Source organism: Heterocephalus glaber, unplaced genomic scaffold (assembly GCF_053883595.1).
Source record: "Heterocephalus glaber isolate CG9 unplaced genomic scaffold, H.glaber_assembly_v1.0 deba00001481, whole genome shotgun sequence".
NCBI classification, from domain to species: Eukaryota; Metazoa; Chordata; class Mammalia; order Rodentia; family Bathyergidae; genus Heterocephalus; species Heterocephalus glaber.
This window is the reverse complement of record NW_028258317.1, coordinates 58,183,545-58,205,894: the sequence shown is the minus strand read 5'-3', so window position 1 is coordinate 58,205,894 and position 22,350 is coordinate 58,183,545. Positions and strand designations below refer to the sequence as shown.

Here is a 22,350-nt window from a genome sequence, read left to right as displayed (position 1 = left end):
TCCTGACATGTGCAATGACTGAATGGCATGCACAATGATTAAGCTAGAAGGCAGTCACCACAGTGTGTGGAGAATCTTTAGAATTTTAGGTTGTGGGTGTTCCGTTTGCTTGGTGGGTCTGTAGACTGATGCGCAGTCCAGTCTCCAGGTTTGTAGGAAAACTCACAGAGAGGATGTATGGAGCCACTCACAGGCCTGAGAAGGGCTTCTGCTCCTGTAGATGTTTGCATTCTTTGAGGGAGATGAGCTAAGCAAGCAGAAGAAAGAAGAGACAATGTGTTAATGGGAAAACAGCATAACACCAACACACAAAGGAGATGTCCCAATTTTCTAATAAGGAAATGCTCATTAAAACCACACTGGGAAATGGGGGAACAAATCCTGTTCAATGTCCGCAAATGTGAGCTCACTGGACAAACATTCAGGCTGGACTAAAGGGGCAGGTGTCCCTGATTTTAAGTCACTTGTCAGGGATGAATGCTTAGTATTGTTCAACACTTGTGGTAATGTGAACATCACCTTACCGGGTGCTTTGTGTCACCTCTCCCACATGCTGGCATCCATTCAAAATCATAGACCACAACCTTAACTGAGGCCGCCTAGACAGAGGAACCCACAAACATAACAGAAATAACAAAAGCATTTGAGCTGGGCATAGTGACTTATGTCTGTAATCCCAGCATTCTGGAGGCTGAGACAGGGGGATCGGGACAAGTTCGAGGTCGGTCTGAACTGCATAGTAAATTCAAGGCCCGTCTGAAATACATAGCAAGACCCTGTCTCAAACAAAACAAAACCACACAGCAACGTAACCAAAACCAACAATAACAAGTATCTGCATGATACTTTACACATAGAACAAAATGAATGATTTGCTTTGTTTCATATAACTTCTCTGAGCGAGGTGAGTTTTTTCGTTATTTTTCTCAGATAGGTAAACTGAGGCCCAGAAGGGTATGACATGCGTAGTAGCTCAAAGCAGCAAAAGCTTCGCTGTTAGCTTGGATCCTGGGCATTCTCACCCCACTGTGTGGAGGCAACAAGAACCGCACACATCTCTTGAAGCAGGTCCGTGGTGACAGGGAACGTCCCATTGGAGCCTCGCTATGGGGAGGTAGGGCTCACCTGCCTTTCTGCTCAGGAGCAACTGGGGCCAATAGGTGTTGTGACAGATCCACAGAGCTGTAAAAGGCAGCGTGTGGAGGTGGAGCCGGGGTTTCCGACTCCACAGTCAAAAGCACTGACGAGGGAGGCTTTGGCAGCCGGACTTGCACATCAAGCATGAAAACCCAGCCCACGGTGGAGGGCCTCCAGGTAGGGACACAGGGATTTAGGCAACACCGGGTCGCCTCGCAGCCCAGGGACCCAAGTGGCTGTGGGTGGGGCCAGGAGCACAGATATCTAACTAGGATCTAAAATAGCTGGGATTTACGAAATACCAGCTTTCCAGTCCTCTGCTCTCCACCCGAACTTGATTTTCACTCCTGAGGTCTTGGCCGCAGCAGGCGACCAAGAAGGGCAGGACTTGCTGGCCCTGCTCCCGGAGCTGGAATGGGGCCCCCGAGGAGGCGGCGTCGGAGCGGGAAGCCTGGCCTGGGCGATGGGGAAGGTGGGTGGCCGCGGCGCCCAGGGGGCTCGGCTCTGCGCTCCGCTCGGGCCGCGGGGGAGCAGTCGGGCCGGGCGCGTCCAGACCACGCGGGGCCCCCGCCGCGATGGCAGCGCGGGCTCAGGTAACCCGCGCACCGCAGGTACTCGCAGGAGGCCCCGGGCTGCAGGGAGAGCGAGCGAGCGGGCGGACTTAGGGGAGAAGGGAGGGGATCTGGGTCGGGCCTCGGTCTCTTCTAAGGCAGCCGGACTCCAGACTGGCTACCAGTCGGCCGTTCCAGTGGCCTTGCGCACGGTGCACCGCCCGGCGCGCGGGTCCCGGCGCAGCGCGCTCAGACGGGGTGCGGGGCCTCGCCGGACGCCAGAGCGCCGGGCCGGCTCGGAGAGGAGAGTCGGAGCCGGAATCCGCGCGCCAGCTCCGCGGCTGCCCTGGATCTCGGGCAAGTTCGTCTACCTAGACGCTTCGCCTTTCTCATCTGGAAAGATGGGAGAATATTGTTTATCAATATTAAAGGGGACACTAGATGCCGTATGCACCTAGAGTAACGCCTGACATGCTGGGCAGGTGGTAAGGGTTTGCAGTTCCTCTTTCACCCTGACAACAACCCCAGGAGGACTAAGCGTCATCACCTCCCTTCCCTCCCCGCTTTGCGGGTGAGGAAAATGAAACGGAGGGAGAAAAGTAGAACTGAGATTTAGACCCAGGTCAGTGTCTTGAAACACTGCGATCAGGTAGGTTCTAGCCTTACACGTGACTGTGGTCATCTGTTCTAGAACAAAGTCAATCGCCCTTAGCTACCAGGTGGGCAGTGAGCCTGATTTCCTTTCCTCTGTGCAAGGACTTTGATTTCATCTGCCTCAGGCTCTTCCGTGACTGATAAAATATTCGATGTTTCCGTGAGGCTGAATCTGGACTTGACTGTAAGGGTCTGGTTGTTTCCCTTTCCCGTTAGGGTCGTGGCCATTTGAGATGAGCGTATTATTTAGGTGTATTTTTATATACATACGTACATACTTATTGTTTCAATTTATGCATTGGTTTTTTATGTCAAAAGAGTCATCCTGTACATATGTTGATCTATAATTTAATTCAATTACAATAGATCCTGGAGATTTTTTTCCATGTCAGTATATATTGGTGCTTTTTTTTTTTGAGATGACACAGGGTCTTGCTATGTAGCCCAGGCTGGCCTTGAACTGTCAGCGGTCCTCCTGCCTCAGCCTCTCGAGTGTGGGAATTACAGGCTTGTGCCACCACACCCGGCTCATTGGTGCTTTCTTGAATAGTGTGTTCACATGAGCCGGAGCAGTCAAGATCATACAGCGTCTTCTCCCTATGACCAATCACTCTTCCAGGTTCATTCAGCTAACCGAGATTCACAGAGTGCCAACTATTTGCCGGGTCCTGTTTCAGAACCTGAGAACAGACAGCAGGCAGAACTTGTGCTGTGAGGGTGGAAAGCAACAGTGAGGTGTGTCTTGATGGGATTGGGCTCAACTTTAGCTTGGTCCACTTGTTATTTCTGGAGCACAGACAATGTATAGTCAAGCTTCTGTCTTTCTTGGTGTGAAATGATGCCCACTAGCTTGTGTACCATTAGATTTTTTCTCCTGAGGGAAAGAAATAGATTTTCTGAATACATAGACTAATTGATATATATATATTTGATATATATACATATATATATATAATGAAATATTATTGGTCCTGAGGACAGGATGGGAAGTGAAATAACCAGTCACAAGTATTGTACGATTTCACTTAGAAGCTATCTAAAGAAGCCAAATTCATAGAAACAAAAAGTACAGTGGTAGTTGCCAGAGACAAGGGAAGGGGAAAAGGGAAATTGTTTAATGTGCATGGAATTTCAGGCTTTTGCTGTTTGTTTTTTGTCACTGCTCAGGATCAAACCCAGGGCCTCACACATGAGCTCTACCACTGAGCTACACCCCCAGCTCCTAGAGCTTTTGATTTGCAGGATGAAAAATCCTGGAAATAGGTTGCACAGTAATGTGAATATATATATTTTGGTGTTTTGTTAGTTTGTTTGGTGGGATTGCAAGCATGCACCACCACACCGAGCTTTCCTTTTTTTGTGTTCAACTGTGGTAAAATATACTTAATATAAAATCTGGCATCCTAGCTGGTGCAGGAAATCTATGCCTTTAATCTCAGCAGTTTGAGAAGCTGAGACAGGAGAATTGCAAGTTTGAGCTCAGCCTGGGCAACTTTAGCAGGACCCTGTGTCAAGATAAATAGAGAGAAAGAAAGAAAGAAAGAAAGAAAGAAAGAAAGAAAGAGAGAAAGAAAGAAAGAGAGAAAGAGTGTGAAGATGGAGCTCAGTGTGAAGTCCAAGGGTTCAGTTCCTAAGATGGGAGGAAAAAAAAAGCAAACAAGGAAGATTGTCTCACAAACTCCTTCGTAAGCGGATTTATCCTGCACTTTGTATCCGGAGGTTGAATCTGCTTTCAGCTGGGGCTTAATAATCACTGGAATCCACCAGGTTTCCCAGGATGTGTGTGAGGGGTGTGGCAACGGAGACACCTGCTAAGTTTCTTCTGCTTGACTTGGCACCAGAGTTTTCTCCAGGTTTCCTTGCTTGGAGCAGAGCCGCTTTCCCTTGCTCTCCGTGATATTGGCATTTCCTTATCTCTGGGGATGAGGTTCTTTGGTTATTTATAGAGCAAAACTCTGAGACCCTTTCAGAGTGCCACACTAGTTCCAAGCAGGGAGAAGCAGTCGTTTTGCTGGTCACAGAGAAGCTGCATTCTTCCTCAGCTTGGGAGCACGTCCCAAGCTTACTTGTGAGTGAGGACCACAGCTTCCCCAGTCCTGGTCATCCTGCTCTTTCCTTGCTGCCTCGGTGTGGGGTTGGCAGCCCCAGATGAATGCAGAGTGGTCGTGGGCCTCTTGCTGGCTCTGGATCTGCTCAAACAGCCTAGGGCCAAGTGGGCATCACACAGCTGGGGCCTGTGCTCTGTGATTGGAATGGTGGAGTTAACCTGACAATTCCCTGCTTTATTCTCCCATCTCTCCTCTAACTGTGCGTGGCTAGCATGTGCAATTTCCTCCCTGGCAGACTCAAAGCCTGCTAGGCTGAATGACCAGAGACAACTGAAATTCTTCCCTTGTTTAATTGTGAACTAGGCACTTGTGTGTGTGTGTGTTACTGGATAAACCCAGGGCCTAGTCTCTGAGCTACATTCCAGCCCTTTTTATTTTGAGACAGCCTCCCTGACTGATCAGGCTGAGTTTGAACTTCATCCTCAGCCTCCCACAATCCACAGTGCTGAGATTATAGGCCCACACCACCACACCTGGCTTCGAGCTTCTTAAATAAAGGGTCTTTTTTTTTTTTTTTTTTTACTTTTCAGGGCCTTTGTCCTTTTGAACTTGAGCAGAGCACCCAGCCGAGAGAAGGAAATGTCTCTTAGACACTTGGACTTTCTGTAGCACATCTTGGAGGAAACACACTGCCCCTCAGCTTCTTTTTCTCCATGCCCTATATCAGGTTTCAGATTCTCTTTCTTTTCCCTCGTGTCAGGTTCTGCTGGTATCTGGGCCAGGAGAAGCCACTCAAATTGTCCTTGCAAACCAAAGAAAATTCTGATTAAGTAAAACTTTTTGCTTGTGATTAGAAGATTGTAGCCTAAAAATCATGTGTCATATTTGGAATGTATATTGTGTTTGTTTCTTTTTCTCTAAATTCCCTCAGTTGAGATAAAAAAGAGCAAGGATATGGGAATAATAAATTCTTTGGAAATATTAAAAGGGAGAAGAGAAGAATAATGTGAGGAAACCAGAGTTGCTAATCATAGTTCCAGTGCTGGCTATACGCCCTCCGGCCTCACAAAAGTTCCCTAAGCTTTTCTTGTCTATAAAGGGAATAGTCACCATTTAACCACTACTTCTTTTTAGGAGTTGGGACTGTGCTTTGAGTCAGAGATTTGGTTGAGGATCTGATGAAGGCAACAGATAAGTCTCAGATGTCTCAAGGGCAATGCAAACCTGGCTTGGTGAGCAGTTAATGCAAGTTCTGTCTCGCTGCTGACCCTCGGCTCCAACTTAGTGTTAGCATGTTTCCCCTTCCCTTCCCTTCCCTCCCCTCCTCTCCTCTCCCCTTCTTGTCTCTTTCCCTCACTCCCTATCTTCCTTCACTTCTTCCTTCCATTTGTTAAAGAAAGTGAAGATAATATAGATTATTACTTCCCCCGAAGTCTCACATACATACGCAGAGTTTGGGCTTGGGAAGGTGCTTAGAATTTGCGGACACTCTACTTCCCAGTGGATTAACTCACTGATGAGCTCTAGATGAGTCTGCTGAAAGGAGGCAGGGTTTTGTTACAGGGCACAGGTCACTGGGGGCATGATCTGGTAGGGCGTATTCTTTTTTTTTTGAGATAAAGTCTGCACTGTGTAGCCTAGGCTGACCTTGAACTTGCAGGAATCACCCTGCCTCAGCCTCCCAAGTGCTAGGATTGCAGGTGCGCCACCTTGCCCAACTACCATGGTTTTTAAACATTTTTTATTCCCCAAAAGAATCCCACTGCCCTGAGCTATCACCCCGAGTCCTCTCTATCCACACTGTTCTGGTAAACACTAATCTGCTTTCTGTCCCTACAGATTTACCTATTCTAGTTATTTTATATAGGGTAATGTACATAGCTAGCTATGGTCCCAGTGACTGGTTTATTTTACTTAGCATAATGTTTTCAAGGTTCATTCACATTGCAGCATATCTGGATGCTTTATTTCTTTGAATTGTTAAATCATATTTAATTGGATGGATATTTCGCAATTTATTTGTCCATTGATGAAAATTTGGGTTATTTGTACTTTTTGGTTGTTATGAATAATGCTACTGTGAAGATTTGTGTACAAGTTTTTGGGTGGATATGTGCTTTCATTTGTCTTGAGTTGACATTCAGGAGTGGAAGTGCTGAGTCAAATGATCAATCTGTGTTTAGATTTTTTGTTTGTTTTTACAGCACTGGGCATTCAGCACTAGGTCCTTGTACCTGCTAAGCAAGTGCTGTAGGACTGATCCAAATGCCTAGCCCTTTGCATTTTTTTATTTTGAGGCAGGGTTTCACTGACTTGGCTAGGTTGGCTTTGAACTTGCAATCCTCCTACCTCAGTCTCTTGAATAGCTGGAATTACAGGCATGTGCCATCGCAAGCAGCTGTATTTAGATGTTTGAGGAGCTGCAGACATTTTCTTCCAAAGCAGTTGTATGTTTTATATTCCTATCAGCAATCTGTGATAATTCCAGTTTGTCCCCATCTCCTGTGTTTGAATTTTTGGTTTAGCTGTCCTAGTGGATGACCCCAAAGAAATCCCAGAAGAGGTACCTTGTGGTTTTGATTTGTATTTCCCCAGAGTCTAATGACTTTGACCATCTTTCCATGTGCTTGTTGGCTTTTTGTGTGTCTTTGGAAAACTGCCCATTCAGATCTTTTGCATAACTTTCATTTTGGAGACAGTTCCTGAGTCGCCTGGAAAAGGTAAATAAGTGTTAATGTGTAATCCCGTAGGGCTCAGGACCCTTCCAACATCTCTGTGGGTCTGAGGGCATGCTATGTGTCAGGAGCTTTTCTAGGCACTTTGCATATCTGATCTCAATTGTGACTGTGTACTGGGGGGTCTCCTGGGATTAATGTGATAAGCAGATATTTAGGAAAATAATTGCAAACCCTAAAACACTATTTTTATTAATTTTTTAAAATAAATTTTATTTTATTTTATCCCATTCCCCCTCAAGACTCTCCCCTCCCTATGTACAGAAGCTTTGTTTCCATTTTTTCCTTCTATTTTCACTTTTTTCTTGTCCTTTTCTTCCTTTCTCCCTCCCTCCTCCCTTGTTCCCCTTCCCATTTGAACACTTTCTTCACTTTCCCCAACATCCATTATACATTTCAGTCCTTATTTCCACTTTCAGTTTCTCACACCACAGAAACAACATGATATTTAAACATGTGTGTCCAATTTATTTCACTTAAAGTATGGTCTCAAGGTCCATCCATTTAGCTATAAATGTATGAGGCTCACCCTTCTTTATGGCAGAGTAGTACTCCATTGTATAAAAACCCCACATCTTCTTTATCCACTTATCAGTTGATGGGCATTTGGTCTGTTTCCAAGATTTAGCTATTACCAACTGTGCCACTGTAAACATGGGTATGCATATATTACTGTGGTATGATGCTTTTAATTCTTTTGAGAAGATACTGGGAAGAGATTCAGCTGGGTCAAATGGAACCTTTAGTTTTAGTTTTTTGAGAACTCTCCATACTGATTTCCACAGTGGTTGTACCAGTCTACACTTCCACCAGCAGTGGAGCAGTGTTCCTCTTTCCCCACAGACCCGCCAGCATTTGTTATTGGTTGATTTCTTGATAGCAGCCATTCTTTCTGGAGTGTGTTGGAATTTCAGGGTAAAACACTATTTTTAAACCAAAATTTTCAAGACAAAGCACTTTCTGAAATAAAGAATTCATTGAGGGGTTACAGATGCTGACCAGAAAAGGACCCAGTCCTGGGACAAATTCTATAACAACCAGAAGCAAAGCTAGGAAGCAGCTGGAAATGTGTTCTCTGAAGCTAAAAGCCAAGAGCATTTTTATAATGAAAATTTAGGGAAGGAGCTTGGGCATGGTGGTGCATGCCTGTTATCCCAACTGAGGCAGGAGGATTGCCATGAGTTTAAGGCCAGCCTGAACTACAAAGAGTGACCCTGTCTTAAACCAACCAACAAAGAAACAAACGGGGAAGGAAACACAAATGGTGCACACTGAACCTGTACTGGCTATACATAAGAAGGGCAGGATGGAGCACAGTACAGAGATCTTTAGGGTAGGGAGTCAGCCTGTAAGGTCAAGTCCTCTAAATAAGCAGTGGTAAAGTGAAGCTGCTATGGCAGTGGCAACTGTCAGATTGTCTATAGGAATTAGAGTATCACTCGTGAACTGTTGGCAAATTATTCAACCTCTCCAAGTCTCAGTACCCTTATTCATCAAATGAGAATAATAATCGAGCCCAACTTTTGTTGGACAGATTCAGTGAGTTAGTGAACCAAGTGATTTGTACTGTGATCGTGCACTGGAATGCAGAATAAATTGTTAACCTGCTGTTGGCATTACTCACAGACTCGCTGGCCTGCAAAAATGAAAACCTCTCTTTTTGTAGAGAAAGTAGATGTTTTTACTCCACTGATCTTTCAAAAGACAGAGGTTTTTGTAAATTGAATCTTGTAATCTTCTTGAAGGACAGTGTTTTTCCTGGACAGGGAACTTGGCCTGTGTCTTTCACCTTTTGGGCCACTGTTAGTATCTGCCTGAGAGGGATTTCGAGACAAAACAAACCCAAACCCAATCTTGGTTCTTATCCAGAATAGAGAAATTCAAGTCTTCAAAGCAGATAGTTTTACTCTTTGACCTCAGTTCAGGCAAATGGATATTTTGGGATTAATACACGAAGAGGATCTATGATCTGTTTCTTTTTTTTTTTTTCTTAAAAAAAAAAAAAAAGCCAGGCATGGTATTGCATGCCTGTGAGCCCAGTATTCTGGGAGGTTGACACAGGAGGACGGCACCTTTGCATCCTGAGGGATTTAGTGAGACCCTGCCTCAAAAAAAATGATAGAGGAAGGAGGCTGGGGTTGTAGCTCAGTTCTGAGACCCAAAACAACACAAAACAAAAATGACTGGTTCTTTCTACGTCGCTCAGGCTGGCCTCCCGGACTAGCACTATTCCTGCCTCAGCCACCCAGAAAGATAAACACTGCTGTACTCTGCACTCAAAATCCAAAATCTTAAAACTTAAAATCTTTCTAAAATTATCTCAGTTTTTCAGGCCAGCTTTGGAAAAGGTGATCTGGGAGGGAATGGTGAATTGGCATGACTCCACGGAATGGACCTTAGCTCTTGCAGGGAATAGAAGGCAAGGCACTCAAGCTCCTGCTTAGCTCTGTCAGGGCTCTTACAGCCACTTCCCAAGAGGCAGGAAGCATTCTTGAGAAGCAGCTCTTGGAGCCGCTTCAGACAGAAATGGCGTCTTGCTGGCGGGCACTTGGGCTTGGCAAACATGCAGCTGAAGAGCAGGGAGCCCTGTGCCCTGGAGAGCCCTGGGGGTTGTCTGGTGTTGGAGTTTCTGCTCCCCCAGGGCAGATCTGCAGGAGGCCCAGGCGCCGGACAGCTCCCGGAACCCCTGTTTCATCAGCTTTGTTCTCTGACCTACAGACAATGATGGTGGGATCTTTCAGGTTATTTTATTTTTTTATAGCCTGTGTTTATACCTGGAGGAGGCTATGGTAAAATATCCCTCTTTATCATACAATCACAAAATGGTAATCACTCTTTTATAATTATTCTTTAGGGTCATTTCCGAGGTCCTTTCCTTATGGGGACATTGTATTTCTTCTCCTCTTACAAGAGCAGCAGAAAACAAATGCAGTAGAAGTGTCTTCAGAGTCAAAACTTATTGAAAATGGACCCCTGTCCTACAGGTTGGCTCCTGATTGTGTGGTGGGGATGTGCTCTTTTCCTTCCTCACTGACACTATAGTACAATTAGTCCTGAAACTACACCACTGGAACTCCGAACATCAAGTATAATGGCAAAACCCAGAAATTAGGACATTTAAACCTAGCAAATGACATTTCCTATTATTTCCTATCTGCCAACCTCTGTTATGCATGGGATTCTTCTGAGACAGTCTCACTATGTAGCTCAGGGCGGCCTGAACTCACGGCAGTCCTCCTGCTTCAGCCTCCCAAGGGCTGGGATTACAGGTGCGTGCCACCACGCCCAGCATCACCGCAACAAATTAACAGCATAAAGATTTTTATGTTAAATCAAGTTTTAAAATTTAAAGATTATGATAGAAATCTTATTTTTTAGCGGCACGTGGTGGTACACAACTGTAGTCCCAGCAGTCAGGAGGCTGAGCCAGGACGATCACTCGTAAGTTTGAGTCAAGCCCGGGCTACAGATTGAGTTCAAGGCCAGTCTAAATTACATAGTGAGATCCTGTCTCAAAAAACCCAAAACAAAACAAAGAAAAAAAAGAAATCTTATTTTTTTGTATTTTAAAATAAAACTCAAAGATTGAGATAAAAATCAAATTAAAAGATTTAAGGAGCATTTTTTTTTTTTTTTTTGTGATAGGGTCTTGCTCTACTTCAGGTTGGCCTTGAACTCACAACATAGCCTAGGCTGACCTGGAACTCACAGTGACCCTTAGGGAGCATTCTTACTTAAACTTTGGTGGAAATGTTTTGGAGAAAGAATATCCCCAAATTTCATCCTGTGGAACCTGATGTGTGACACTATCAGAGAAAATCTAAAAAACACTTTAACAAAGTATATTTAGGAGATTAATGGATAGCTTATCCCTCCTGGAGAGTCATAATATTTGCACGAGCTTATATGGACACAAAATATTTTCTTTTTTCTCCTGTAATACCTTAATTTTGCAGCATATGCTTTAAGGAACACTGGTAAAGCTGGGCATGGTGATGAATGCCTGCAATCTCAGCACTTGGGAGGATCAGGCAGGAGGATTGCTGCGTGTTCAAGGCCAGCCTGTGGGCTACAAAGTGAGACCCTGTCTCAAAAAAAAAAAAAAAAAAAAAAAGAAAGAAGAAAGAAAGAAAGAAGAAAAAAAAAGAGAGCAAGAAACACTGGTAAAATGCTCATCTATGTGCCCTGCCAGGTATGGCGACACTACAACATCTTCAGTGGCATAGAGTGTGCTGGATCCAGTGTCATAAAGTGCAGCGTGTGCAGTCAGCACAGAGGACTCAGAGGGCACATGTAAGGAGAATTTGATTGAGATCTGAGGGTTTCTAGAAGATTTTCCAGAAGACACGAAGTGTAGATTGGCAGAGAATGGAGGAGAACAGAGAGTGTGTGTCCCAGACAGGGAGAGCACCATGTTCAGAGCACCTGGAAGTGGATTCAGAGACTCTGAAGTTCCCTAGGGAGGAGCCAGAGATGAGGTGGGAGAAGGATGTGGAGGCAGTGAACTGTGAACTGTGTGAACTTGTGAAGGGCTTTTAAGCTTTATGCTAGAGGAGGAGTGCGGAGCCACTGGGAGATGGCAGGTCAGAGTGACTGGCTCATTCGTTCACCTGTAAGGAGATTACAGCCTTTATTGTAGAGAAGGGATTGAAGAAGGGGAAATCACAGGCAGAAAGGCCTGAGAGGCAATCTAGGCAAAAGATTGAGGTGTCTTTAACTAGGGAAGTGATGGCATTAAGTGGGGTAGGGATGACTGAGATACAGAGGTGCAAGCAGATAGAAGAGATATTTCAGAGGGAGAATCAGTAGACACTGGAGGTTGACTGAATGGGAAGTAAGGCCAGGAAGGAATCAAGAATGACACTTTGGCCTGGTGTGGTGGTGCATGCCTGTAATCCTCGAAGTCTGGGAGGCTGAAGCAGAAAGATCCCAAGTTACAGGCCAGCCTGGGGAACTTAGTGACTTGGCCAGAGTGTGGGTCAAAATAAAAAAGGGCCGGGTATGTACCTCAGTGTGAAGGTCCTAGGTTCAATCTCCATTAACTGAAAAAAAAAAAAGGCAATTTAGTTTCTGTTTTTCTTTTTATCTTTAGTGTATGTTGTGACACACAGTAATTCTGTTCGTCTTGGGGAATTTGTATTTGTACATATAACGTCTTGATCATTTTCACCCCTGCTCCCTTCCACCCTCTCCTCTCCCTTCTTCCCTACACTTTGGTCTCCAGCCTGGATCCTAGGGTACACTGAAGAGCCTTAGGGAAGACGAGGTGGCAGGCTGCAGTGAGGAAGTGTTCAGTTTGTCAGGAGACCCTGCTGTTGGGCCGCCAAACCTGGTGAGCAAAGTGGCAGCTGAGGTGCACAGAGATGAGCAGACTGCCCCTCATTAGGACTGTGACCGGGCTGAGGGCTGGTGCTCCCCACCTGAGAGCAAATACTTGGGATTGAGAGGGGGTGGAAGGGAGGACAGGGCTGGGCTGGAAGCCGCAGGTCGGCGGCGGGGGGGTGGGGTGGGGGGGCGGTGACTGTCCTCAAAGCTCTGCTTTAGCGAGTGCAGAGCAGGGCTGGCAGGAAGGCCACACCGTGTGAGCCAGGCATGGGTCCCGTTTTTCCTTCTCTGGCCGGAACATGGTGACCTCAGCCTCCTGGGACTAGTTTCTATTGGTTTTTTGAAAGATGTATTAGTTTTCTGCAAGTTAAAACTCAGCAATTTACAGGCTTTATGTGAACTGATGACAGAACTGAAGAACGTCGCTGGTCCTCCGAAACCTGATGAGATCAGAAGATCAGCAGAGGTTCCGGGTTCTGTAAATATCAGGAAAGACTAGCAGCTCACTTGTTACATTTAGGTGTGGCTTCTCTTAGACTTTAGGGTGCCCGGCAAAGGGAGGGACTGTAATCTGGAAAGGGACAGTGAAAGGGAGTAGCCAGTGTCCCAAGCTCTGCCCCCTTTCCTTCCTCTGACTCCTCCTTTTCTGCTTCACTAACGCGTGACTTCTGTAGATGTATGATAAAAAGCCCAGAGCTCTGTTTTTTAAGAAAAATGTTATTAGTACACGCTTTTGAGACATAACGAGGACATTCATATTGCTTCTTAGTCCCCTTTCTGTCCCCTTTCCCACCTGTTTTTTCCCTCTCCTCCATTCCCAGATCCCCTTCCTATCTCCTATCTTTTGCTCTTTACGTTAGGTGTACTTTGGTTTTCTCATAAAAGGGAAATCACATGGTATTTAACCTGTCTGATTTATATCTAGAGCTTTCTTTTTGCTGAAGCCTTCTGATGTTCAGTTACCTTTACTGATGATCAGTATTCACATGTTTTCAAAGCTCTGTTGTAGATATTGATTGATTGATCAATTATTCTGGGGATTGAACCCAGGGCCTTCATGATGGGCTATATCACCGGTCTTTTTTTTTTTTTTTTTTGGTACCAGGGATCGAACTCAGGACCTTGCACTTACTTTCCAGGCAGGCAAGGTACCACTGAGCTACATCCCTTGCTCATCCCCCTCCCCCTCTTTTTTTTCTATTTTGAGACAGGGGCTTGCTAGGTTGCCCAGCCCCTAGTTGGATCTCAGACTTGTGATCCTTTTCTCTCATCTCCCAGCGGTCTGGGATTATAGGCCTGTGCCACCATTCTGGCTGCTGAAGATACTTTAACATTTCTGAACATAAAAGCCATTGTAGATATGTAAGAAGGACAGTCTTCTGGCAATTAAGTTTTATTTATTTATTTATTTTTGTGGCGTTTTTTGACACAGATTTTAACTATGTAGTTCAGGCTGGCCTTGAACTCATGGCGATCCTCTTGCCTCAGCCTTCCAAAGGCTGGGATTACACAAGTGTGTGCCCCCACACCCAGGTATATCCTTTTAGGTTGCTCAGGAAGTCCTTTTTCATGCATGTCATTATGAGATGTTATAAAAAATATGGTGAATGGTTTATAAAAATATTTCGGTGAGTCCTCTTTCACCCACACCAGATTTGGTATCTGTGACTTTTGGCTCTTCTCCAAAGTCGAGATAGCCATGAAAGGTAAACATTTTAAATCAATCAGGACATGGAGGCTGCTACTGTTAAAGAGGCTGGATGTGGTGGTGCACGCCTGTAATCCCAGCACTTGGGAGGCTGAGGCAAGAGGATTGTCAAGTGTTCCAGGCCAGCCTGGACTACATAGCGAGACCTTGTGTCAAAAGAAAAAAAAAAAGACACGAAAGAGAACTTGCAGAACTGCTTCAGAAAGTGGCAAGAATGATGGATTGAGTTCGAAGTGAGGGAGAGTATTTTAAGGGAGATTAATAGCAACGTGCCTTACTGGAATAAATGTAAGAGATTTAAACATTTAGCCTATTTTTTGATAACACATAGGATGATGAGTAACTGATATACATCGGTAGGTGAAAGGCTCAGTAAATTACAGGAGCTCTGTACAAAGGAATACTGGTCAGCCCTTGAAAGAATGACACAATTCTTCATTCCTTACGGGATGTAAAGTTATCATTACGTGAAATGAACGACAGTGCAGACAAGTGTGTAAAATAGACCTGGGTTCATGTAGAGATTTTTGATATAAGCTTAGAAATGCAGGGAATATCTTTGGAAGAAGGTACAACAAGCTGCAATAGAGGTTAGCTTTTGAGGGGGGAAAGTGGGGGTTGACTGCAGGGGTGGGAGGGGCGTTTAACTTCTCCTTATATCACCCGGCCCTTGATCTGCTGTCCCTGGGTCTCCCCTCCCCTCCCCTCCCCTCCTCTTCTACCTTCCGTTCCCTTCTCTTCCTCCGTCCTTCCTTTTCTTTTCCTCTGCCTCTGCTTTTCCCCTTCTCTTCCTCTCTCTTTCCGCTCCTATCTGTCCTTTCCCTTTCTTTTCTTTGTGCTTTTTGTGATCCTGGGGATTGAACTCAGGTCCTTTGCGTTGAGCTGTATCTTCAGCCATTTTTTATTTTATGTTCTGGGGCAGAGTCTTACTATACTGCTGCCTTTCTCAAGCTTGGCCCCAATTTGGGATCCCTGCGCATCAGCTTCTTAGAGTGCTGGGATTATAGGCGTGCACTGTCACATCTATAGAATCATTTTGAACATTGCCCATGAGAAAAACATGAGGTGTAGAGGTGTAGCCCCGTGGTAGAATGTTCGCCCAGTGTGCTCCAAGCCCTCGGTTCAGGCCGCCGACCCGCCCTCAACCTGGCTCAGCGTATTCTAGATAGAATAAAGCTTTACAATATAAAAACTAAGGGCACCATTATCACAGTGAAAACATCATAAGTATCTATTTGTTATGTTTATTGCTATGTTGTAGTTAAGCAGCACAATTACAGGGGATTTACTTGAAGTGATTGTAATCATTGTTACTCCAAACCCCAGGGTCATTCACCCAGGAAGAGCAAGAGCCCTCCTTCTGCCTTAGGGATCACGCCCACAGGCCAGGGAAGAAAGCAGATTGGCCTCACTCTTCTTCCATCGTTTTTCCTTCATTACAGCTTGACCTGATGTATGCAATGCCCAGGGATCCCCGATTACTCTGGCTCTGATTCTTCACCCCAAGTTCTCATCCCTTGGTGTAGATACCTGCAGAGCCCCATATTCTTTTGTTTTCTTTGAAGCAAAACCTTTATTGGTACATTGTAGATGCACATAATGGTAACACTCATCACAGGGAATCTGTACCAGTACATGATAGATCTTACTTCTTTTTTTCCCATTCCTCTCCCCTCCCTTCAACCCCTCTTTCCCGCCTTATTTACAAAAGTTTTGTTTCCATGTTTCCTTCTATTCTCTTTTCTTCTTGCCCCTTCTTTCCTTTCCCTCTCCCCTCTCCTGTGTTTCCTTTCTCATTTGAGCATTTTCTTCCTATCTCTCAATATCTATTATACATTTTGGTCCTTATTTCCATTTCCAGTTTCTCACATGAGAGAAATGTGGTATTTAAACAAGTGTGTCTGATTTATCTCACTTAAGAATATGGTCTCAAAGTGCATCCATTTAGCTAGAAATGGCTCAAGCTTATTCTTCTTTATGGCAGAGTACTAATCCATTGTATTAAATATTGGCAAATTTTTTGTACTGGGGTTCGAACTCAGGACCTTACACTTGGGAGGCAGGCAAGGTGCCACTGAGCTAAATCCCCAGCCCTTGTACTCCACTGTATTAAAAAAAAAACACGTCTTCTTTATTCATTTGTCACTGATGCAAATTCACATATTCTGAGGTGTATGTTTTTGAATTAGGTTATTAGGGAAATCCTGGACTACTGTATTGCAAGAATATGGTGATCTCATGGCTATCTGGTGGGATACTCTTGATGTTCCCATGTGTTGTACATTGGGTGGCTGTTTAATTGGGAGAGTGTTTTATGTGATCTGTGATTCACAGAGCACTATGTGGAATGAAGTGTACTGTGTCGCTGTGCTGTGACATGCTGGTAATGAATGGGGGCCTGTTAAAGTATATGTTTTTCCTACCTCCCTTTCTCTCTAGGTAAGAGGGACAAAAGGGAATTCTGTGGTCTGCAACCTTCAGAGAGAAATGGGCTGTGACTTTATCTAGAGCTTGGATAATAGAGTCTTGGGCAAAATTACCAAGAAATAAAAGTTTGTCATATACTCCACATCTCTATCAGAAGACCCTTTTTTTTCCAGTCTGAGCTTCCCTTGAATGTCCATACACACTTTCCACCTCAAGCCCTTACCAAGATCTCTGTAGTCAATGTCAGATTTTCTCTGAGGTTGATCGGCAGTGCCATTTTGGGTGCCGTAAGCCAGGTATTGGTTTTTTTGTTCTGGAGTCCATTTGGACCTATTACATGTCCTTGGGAGAAAAGATTCAAAGGTAGAAAAATGTTTTGAATAAACCCTTTTCCCTGCTTCCTTTGATTTGGTCAGCTGCTAGCCAGTGAACCTGTGTGGATGGACCTAAGTGGCTGGTAACACTTTTTTCTTTGACTTCTTTGTCTGCATAAAGTCCAGTTTTACCCATGTGAAATATTTCCTTATGTTTGCATATAAAAACTGGTGTGAAGACTTAGGTATTAGATACACATGTTCTTCCTCTTCAGAGGGGATAGTTGTTATTAGTTATACAACATGATTATCACTTTAGCTAAAAATATTACCTATGTAGCACAGCCTCTGGCAAGCATGAAAAGCTACATTAATGTTGACTTTTGCACCTATTGTTGGTAGTACCTTTTGTTTTTGATATTGTTTCTCCCAAGAGTGTCATAATACCTATAGCTGGCTCCTCTCTTTTTATCTATTTTTACGTTTAAAATTTTTTTCTCTTTCCTCCCTTCTTTCTTTTTTTTTGGAGTCAGTGTCTCACAGTGTAGTTCAGGTTGGTCTTGAATTTACCGCATAGCCCAGGCTGGCCTCCAACTTATGACGATCTTTCTGCCTCAGCTTTCCGAGTGCTGGGAATTATAGAAGTGTGCCACCATGCCAGACTTACGTTTTCTCTTTGATGCCAGGTCACTATGTCTAGTTCAGGCTGGCTTGAACTTGCTGTGATGCCCAGGCTGGCCTCCAGCTCACAACCCTCCCCTAGCATCATGATATGCACCACCACACCCAGCTATTATTTTTGAAAATAGAAATGGAGTGCTTATTTTTAAGTACACCTAAAGGAGTGCTCATGAAAATTTGTAACTAGACAGGTTGAGATTACTCCAAACCCCAGGGTCATTCACCCAGAAAGAGCAAGATCCCTCCTTCTGCCTTAGAGATCACGCCCACAGGCTAGGGAAGAAAGCAGATTGGCCTCTCTCTGCTTCCATCCTTGTTTTTCTTTCATTACAGCTTGACCTGATGTATCCAATGCCCAGGGATCCCAATTACTCTAGTTTTGATTCTTTACCCCAAATTCTCATTCCCTTGGTGTAGATGCCTGCAGAGCCACATATAGAGAGGCGTATGTTTCTGAATGAGGTTATTAGGAAAATCCTGGATTACTGTATTGCAGGAATATCGTGTCCTTGTGGGTGTCTGGCGGGGCACCCTTGACGTTCCCCATCTGTGGTACACTGGGAGGCTGTTTAATGGGGAGAGCGCTCTTTGTGGAACGAAGTGCACTGTGTCACCGTGCTGGGGCGCACTGGTAAGGCCCTGCGCACGCACCTCCCTCTCAGCACCCCAGGGCGCCCCCTGGCTCTCATGGCCAATTCCAGAACCTCTCTCATTCCGTTTCTTCATCACGAACAATGGCCACTGTCTGTATTTGCAGTGTTAGTCACAAAGAAAGTATGTATTTGAAATTTCCCAGTTCTGTAATGATATGCGCATTTTCACTAAAGAACCGAATCCCTCTTCCCTGCTCGGGTTATTATGGTTAGTAACTCTGTTCTTTAGTCCTGGAACCCTTTCTTCTATGCTCCGAAGCTTAGACATTTCAAAGGTAGTTGGCCCCTCTTCTCTATTCCCTCTCCTCCTCACACACCCCAGCTTTGGCCATCATTTTGTCATCTTAACATGGATATATATATATATATTTCCCTAATTCCATGTCTTCCTCGGTGATTCCGCATGTACCTACCTGCACAGGGTATTTTTTTGCCTTCTATACAGTTTTTTTTTTTTGAAACAAAGTCTCGATCTGTAGTTCAGGCTGAACTTGAACTCACTATGTAGCCCAGGCCGGGCTCAAACTCATGGTGATCCTCCCGCCTCAGCCTCCCAAGCTTTCTACAGTTTTATGGCCTGTGCTTGTACCATTTGTGACTTACTCAACACCTGCTTGTAAACATAAGTGCTTCCTCTTTAGTGCTAGAGTTTGGGTCCTTATTTTATTTATTTGCTTACAGTGCTGGAGATTGAATTCAGAGCCTTGTATATGTTAGACAAGTGCTCTACCACTGAGCTACATCCTAATCTTTACTTTTTTTTGAGAAAAAGTCTCACTATGTAGTTCAGGCTGGTCTTGAACTATGTAGCCCTGACTGGCCTCAAATTTGTAGTGATCCTCCTACCTCAGCCTCCGTAGTGCTGAGATCACAGGCATGCACCACCATGCCTGGGATTTATTTTTATTACAATGTGAATTCTCAAAATGTTTTCTAAATGAATGAATGCAGTGTTTTTCTTGGAGGTATCAGTGTTTTAAAGGGAGAGTGGGAAAACTGGTAGAGTACTTCCTGCTTATGGTTTGTGAGGTGGTCCCACACGCTGAGTACTTTCCAAGGTCACTGGGAGGTCATTTTGATGACATCTTTAGGTGGATGGGTGGGGTAAGTATTGAAGTCAGCTGTAAGGTTAAAAATGGGATGTGCTCAAAATTATCCTTGAAAATTATCTTTCCACTGTCCATAAAGCAGAGTCTGTGAAGATTTGCTGTGTAGCTGCTCTGTCGGAACTTTCTCCAGTTGAGGACCAGATTAAATAGAGGACCTTGGAAGGAAGGCTGGAGTCTCTCAGTGAGACAGATGCAGTGCACAGAATGAGATGCGCTGTGCTTGTGTAAATGAGCCTCACTGGGGCTTGGGGATTCTTTCACTTCCCTGCCCAGGGACCAAGACAGTTGCTTCTGAATAAATTCTCTGTGTGGTCAGTGTTCCTGCTGGTCCCTGAGAGTCCTCAGAGGCAAAATTACTTTCCTAGAGCTACGGAGACATGATTTGTCCTTTTAGCTCATTTCTCATGAATGTACTTCTCCCAAGGCTATATGATGAATCCCTAATTATCTAAAGAGGAGATTAAAATACTCTTTTCTTTTTCAACTATTTGTCTTCATGAGGCCAGTTTTCTATATATATTTCAACCAAAACATCTCGCTGCAACAGATTAAATGTGGAAGCAAGTAAAAGCATACAGCTGTTGTAAAACAAGTATGAAAGAAATTTGCAGAAATGTAAGACAGTGTTCATACAGACATTTTTTGGGGAAAAACTTTCCTTAAAACATTTTATGGTAAGCCAGGCATGGTGGTACATGCCTGTAATTCCAGTACTCTAGGAGGGTGAGGCAGGAGGATAGTAAGTTTGAGCCCAGCATGGGCAATGTAGCAATTTAGTGAGACTCTGTCTCAAAAGAAAAAAAAAAAGATTTTAAAAAGGGGTGAGGCGAGTATCTTGCTCACTGCAAAGAGCCTAGTTTAATCCCCAGTATCACAAAAAATATATTGTATTTTTAAGGTTAATTGTTATTCTATTTTTGGTTTTTTGGTTGCAGAATCTCACTCTGCTGCCCGGCTAGCCTCAAATTCACTATGTAGCTCAGGCTAGCCTTGAATTTATAATCCTTCTTCCTCAGCCTCCTGAATGCTAGAATAATAATTGTTATTTTTAAAAATTAACTTAGAAATAAACCTTTTTTACAAGTCTCAGTTAAAAAAAAGTCCCAGTTTTCATTTCTAATAAGGTAAATACTGGTAGACATAACTCAGGAAAGCTCTTTTGGGGTCCTTAGTAATTTGGGCCTCTTAGAAACCCCAGCAATTTGAGAGGAGCGGCTTTGAGGGTGTGTCACTCCTGAGTGTGGAACGGCAGTGAATGCCTGCACTTTGGAAAAAGGTCGAAAGATTTGCATGATTTGAGGGGAAACCAGCGTATCTGCACTCTTTCAAAAATTGTTTCTCAGGCTGGGCATTTAGCTCAGTGGTTTCATCACCTGCCTTGCAAGCACAAGGTCCCAAGTTCGACCCCCAGTACCAAAAAAAAATTGTTTCTCTTTCTGTCCCACTTCCTACCTTTTAGTTCTTTTACTTGGTCTTTATAGCAAAGATTTTGAGTTTGTCTAAGTTAAAATGTAGTGTGTGTTACCACTGAGTTTTTTTTTCCACCGCTGAGTTTTAAGATGCACAATTCTATTGAAGTGCTCTTCCTGCTGTGCTCTACTGAAAAAATAAGACAACCCCTATCCTATACATAAAGCTTCCTGTGGATATCATAAATAACATTGAACCTATATCCCTTTTTTTTTTTCTTTTAGTACCAGGGATCAAACTCTGGACCTTGTGCTTGTGAGGCCTGCAGCAGAACCACTGAGCTAAATCCCCAGCCCAATGTATATCTTCTTAAAACAGGCTTTGTAGTTCCAGAAAAGGGTAAATTTCCTCAGTTAATTATTTGAAAATATAGTTCCACTAGTAAACCCAAGGAAATGTTTTTTAGATTCTGTAGTTCACTTACATATAGGCCTAATAAAGTTTTGAGTTATTTACAAAGATATCCGGAGCATAAACAAAAAACACCTATTTGCATGGATACCAAGTTTGTGAGTATCTGGTGCCTGGAAATTGAATAGGGCGAGGGCATCCAACTGGACTTCAGCATGCAGAGTAGTTACCCAACAAATAGGCCTGGCATTCAGTTAAAGCTCTGCATTGCACTATCTAGGGATAGTCGGAAAGGACACTAAAAAAGCAAACTTCCTCATCTATTCTTATCAAAATGATTTAACTCATCTATTTCCTCATCAATTCTTTTTTTTTTTTTTGGTACCAGGGATCAAACTCGCTTGCGAGGCAGGTGCTACATCCCTGGCCCCTCCTCATCGATTCTTATCAAGACGATTTAACATGGCTTGAAGTTATAAATGTTTTATGAGCATGTTTTACTCCTGGGGGGACTGGGCAGCTCCGAGTGTGTGAGAGAGTTGGGGAGAACTTGGGTATCTTACACTACTACTTTGATATTGGGTTTATGAAAAGAGGAAGGAAAGGCTGATGCCCCTTTACTGGCCACCAGTGTGACACCCTCCTGGAAAGGTCACTGCTGGGTTCCTCTGATCCCCCGAAGGCTCTGCAGAGAATTCACAAAAGTCTTACTCAGAGTTTATATGATCCAGAATTTATTTTGAGATTCTAAATGCTTTTTCCAAACAAAGCAGTGTAGGAAAATATTAGTAAAATTTTTGTTTTGTTTTGTTTTTAGTACCGGAGATCGAACTTAGGACCTTGCGCTTGTGAGGCAGGTGCAGGAATAAAATTTTTTACACACATAAGAGAAAGGACATTTTAGGGAATTGTGAGTTATTTAGTTGATATTGCATTTTTAGAGATGTTACAAAAATATTACTACTAGCAGCAAAAAGAGAGAATAATGTCCGAGATTATTCTGTGTTCATTCATCTTTCCTCTCTCCCTCCTTCTCCCTTTCCCTCTCCCTCTCTTTCTCACACCCGGGATTGAACAGGGACTTTTGCCCTGAGCCACACCTGCCGCCCACGTTTTCTTTCTTTTTCTCTTGAGATGGACTCACTAAGTTGCCAGGTTGCCCAGGCTGTGGCCCAACTTGAGATCCT

General features: G+C 44.0%; 1 protein-coding gene across 8 annotated transcripts in view; it reads left to right on the top strand.

The window, feature by feature from the left end:
- The window catches only part of Trpm6 (transient receptor potential cation channel subfamily M member 6), a 223,161-nt gene that overhangs the window by 74,599 nt on the left and 126,212 nt on the right, over window positions 1–22,350 (top strand). For 2 of the 8 annotated variants that reach the window (XM_013078796.3, XM_087184115.1), the window contains exon 1: window positions 1,386–1,609. The exons of 3 other annotated variants lie outside the window; for them this stretch is intronic. In XM_013078796.3, coding sequence (XP_012934250.2) covers window positions 1,601–1,609 — 9 coding nt within the window. In that variant the 5' untranslated portion in view covers window positions 1,386–1,600. 3 more of the 8 variants (XM_087184113.1, XM_087184112.1, XM_087184114.1) reach the window with 3 other exon arrangements.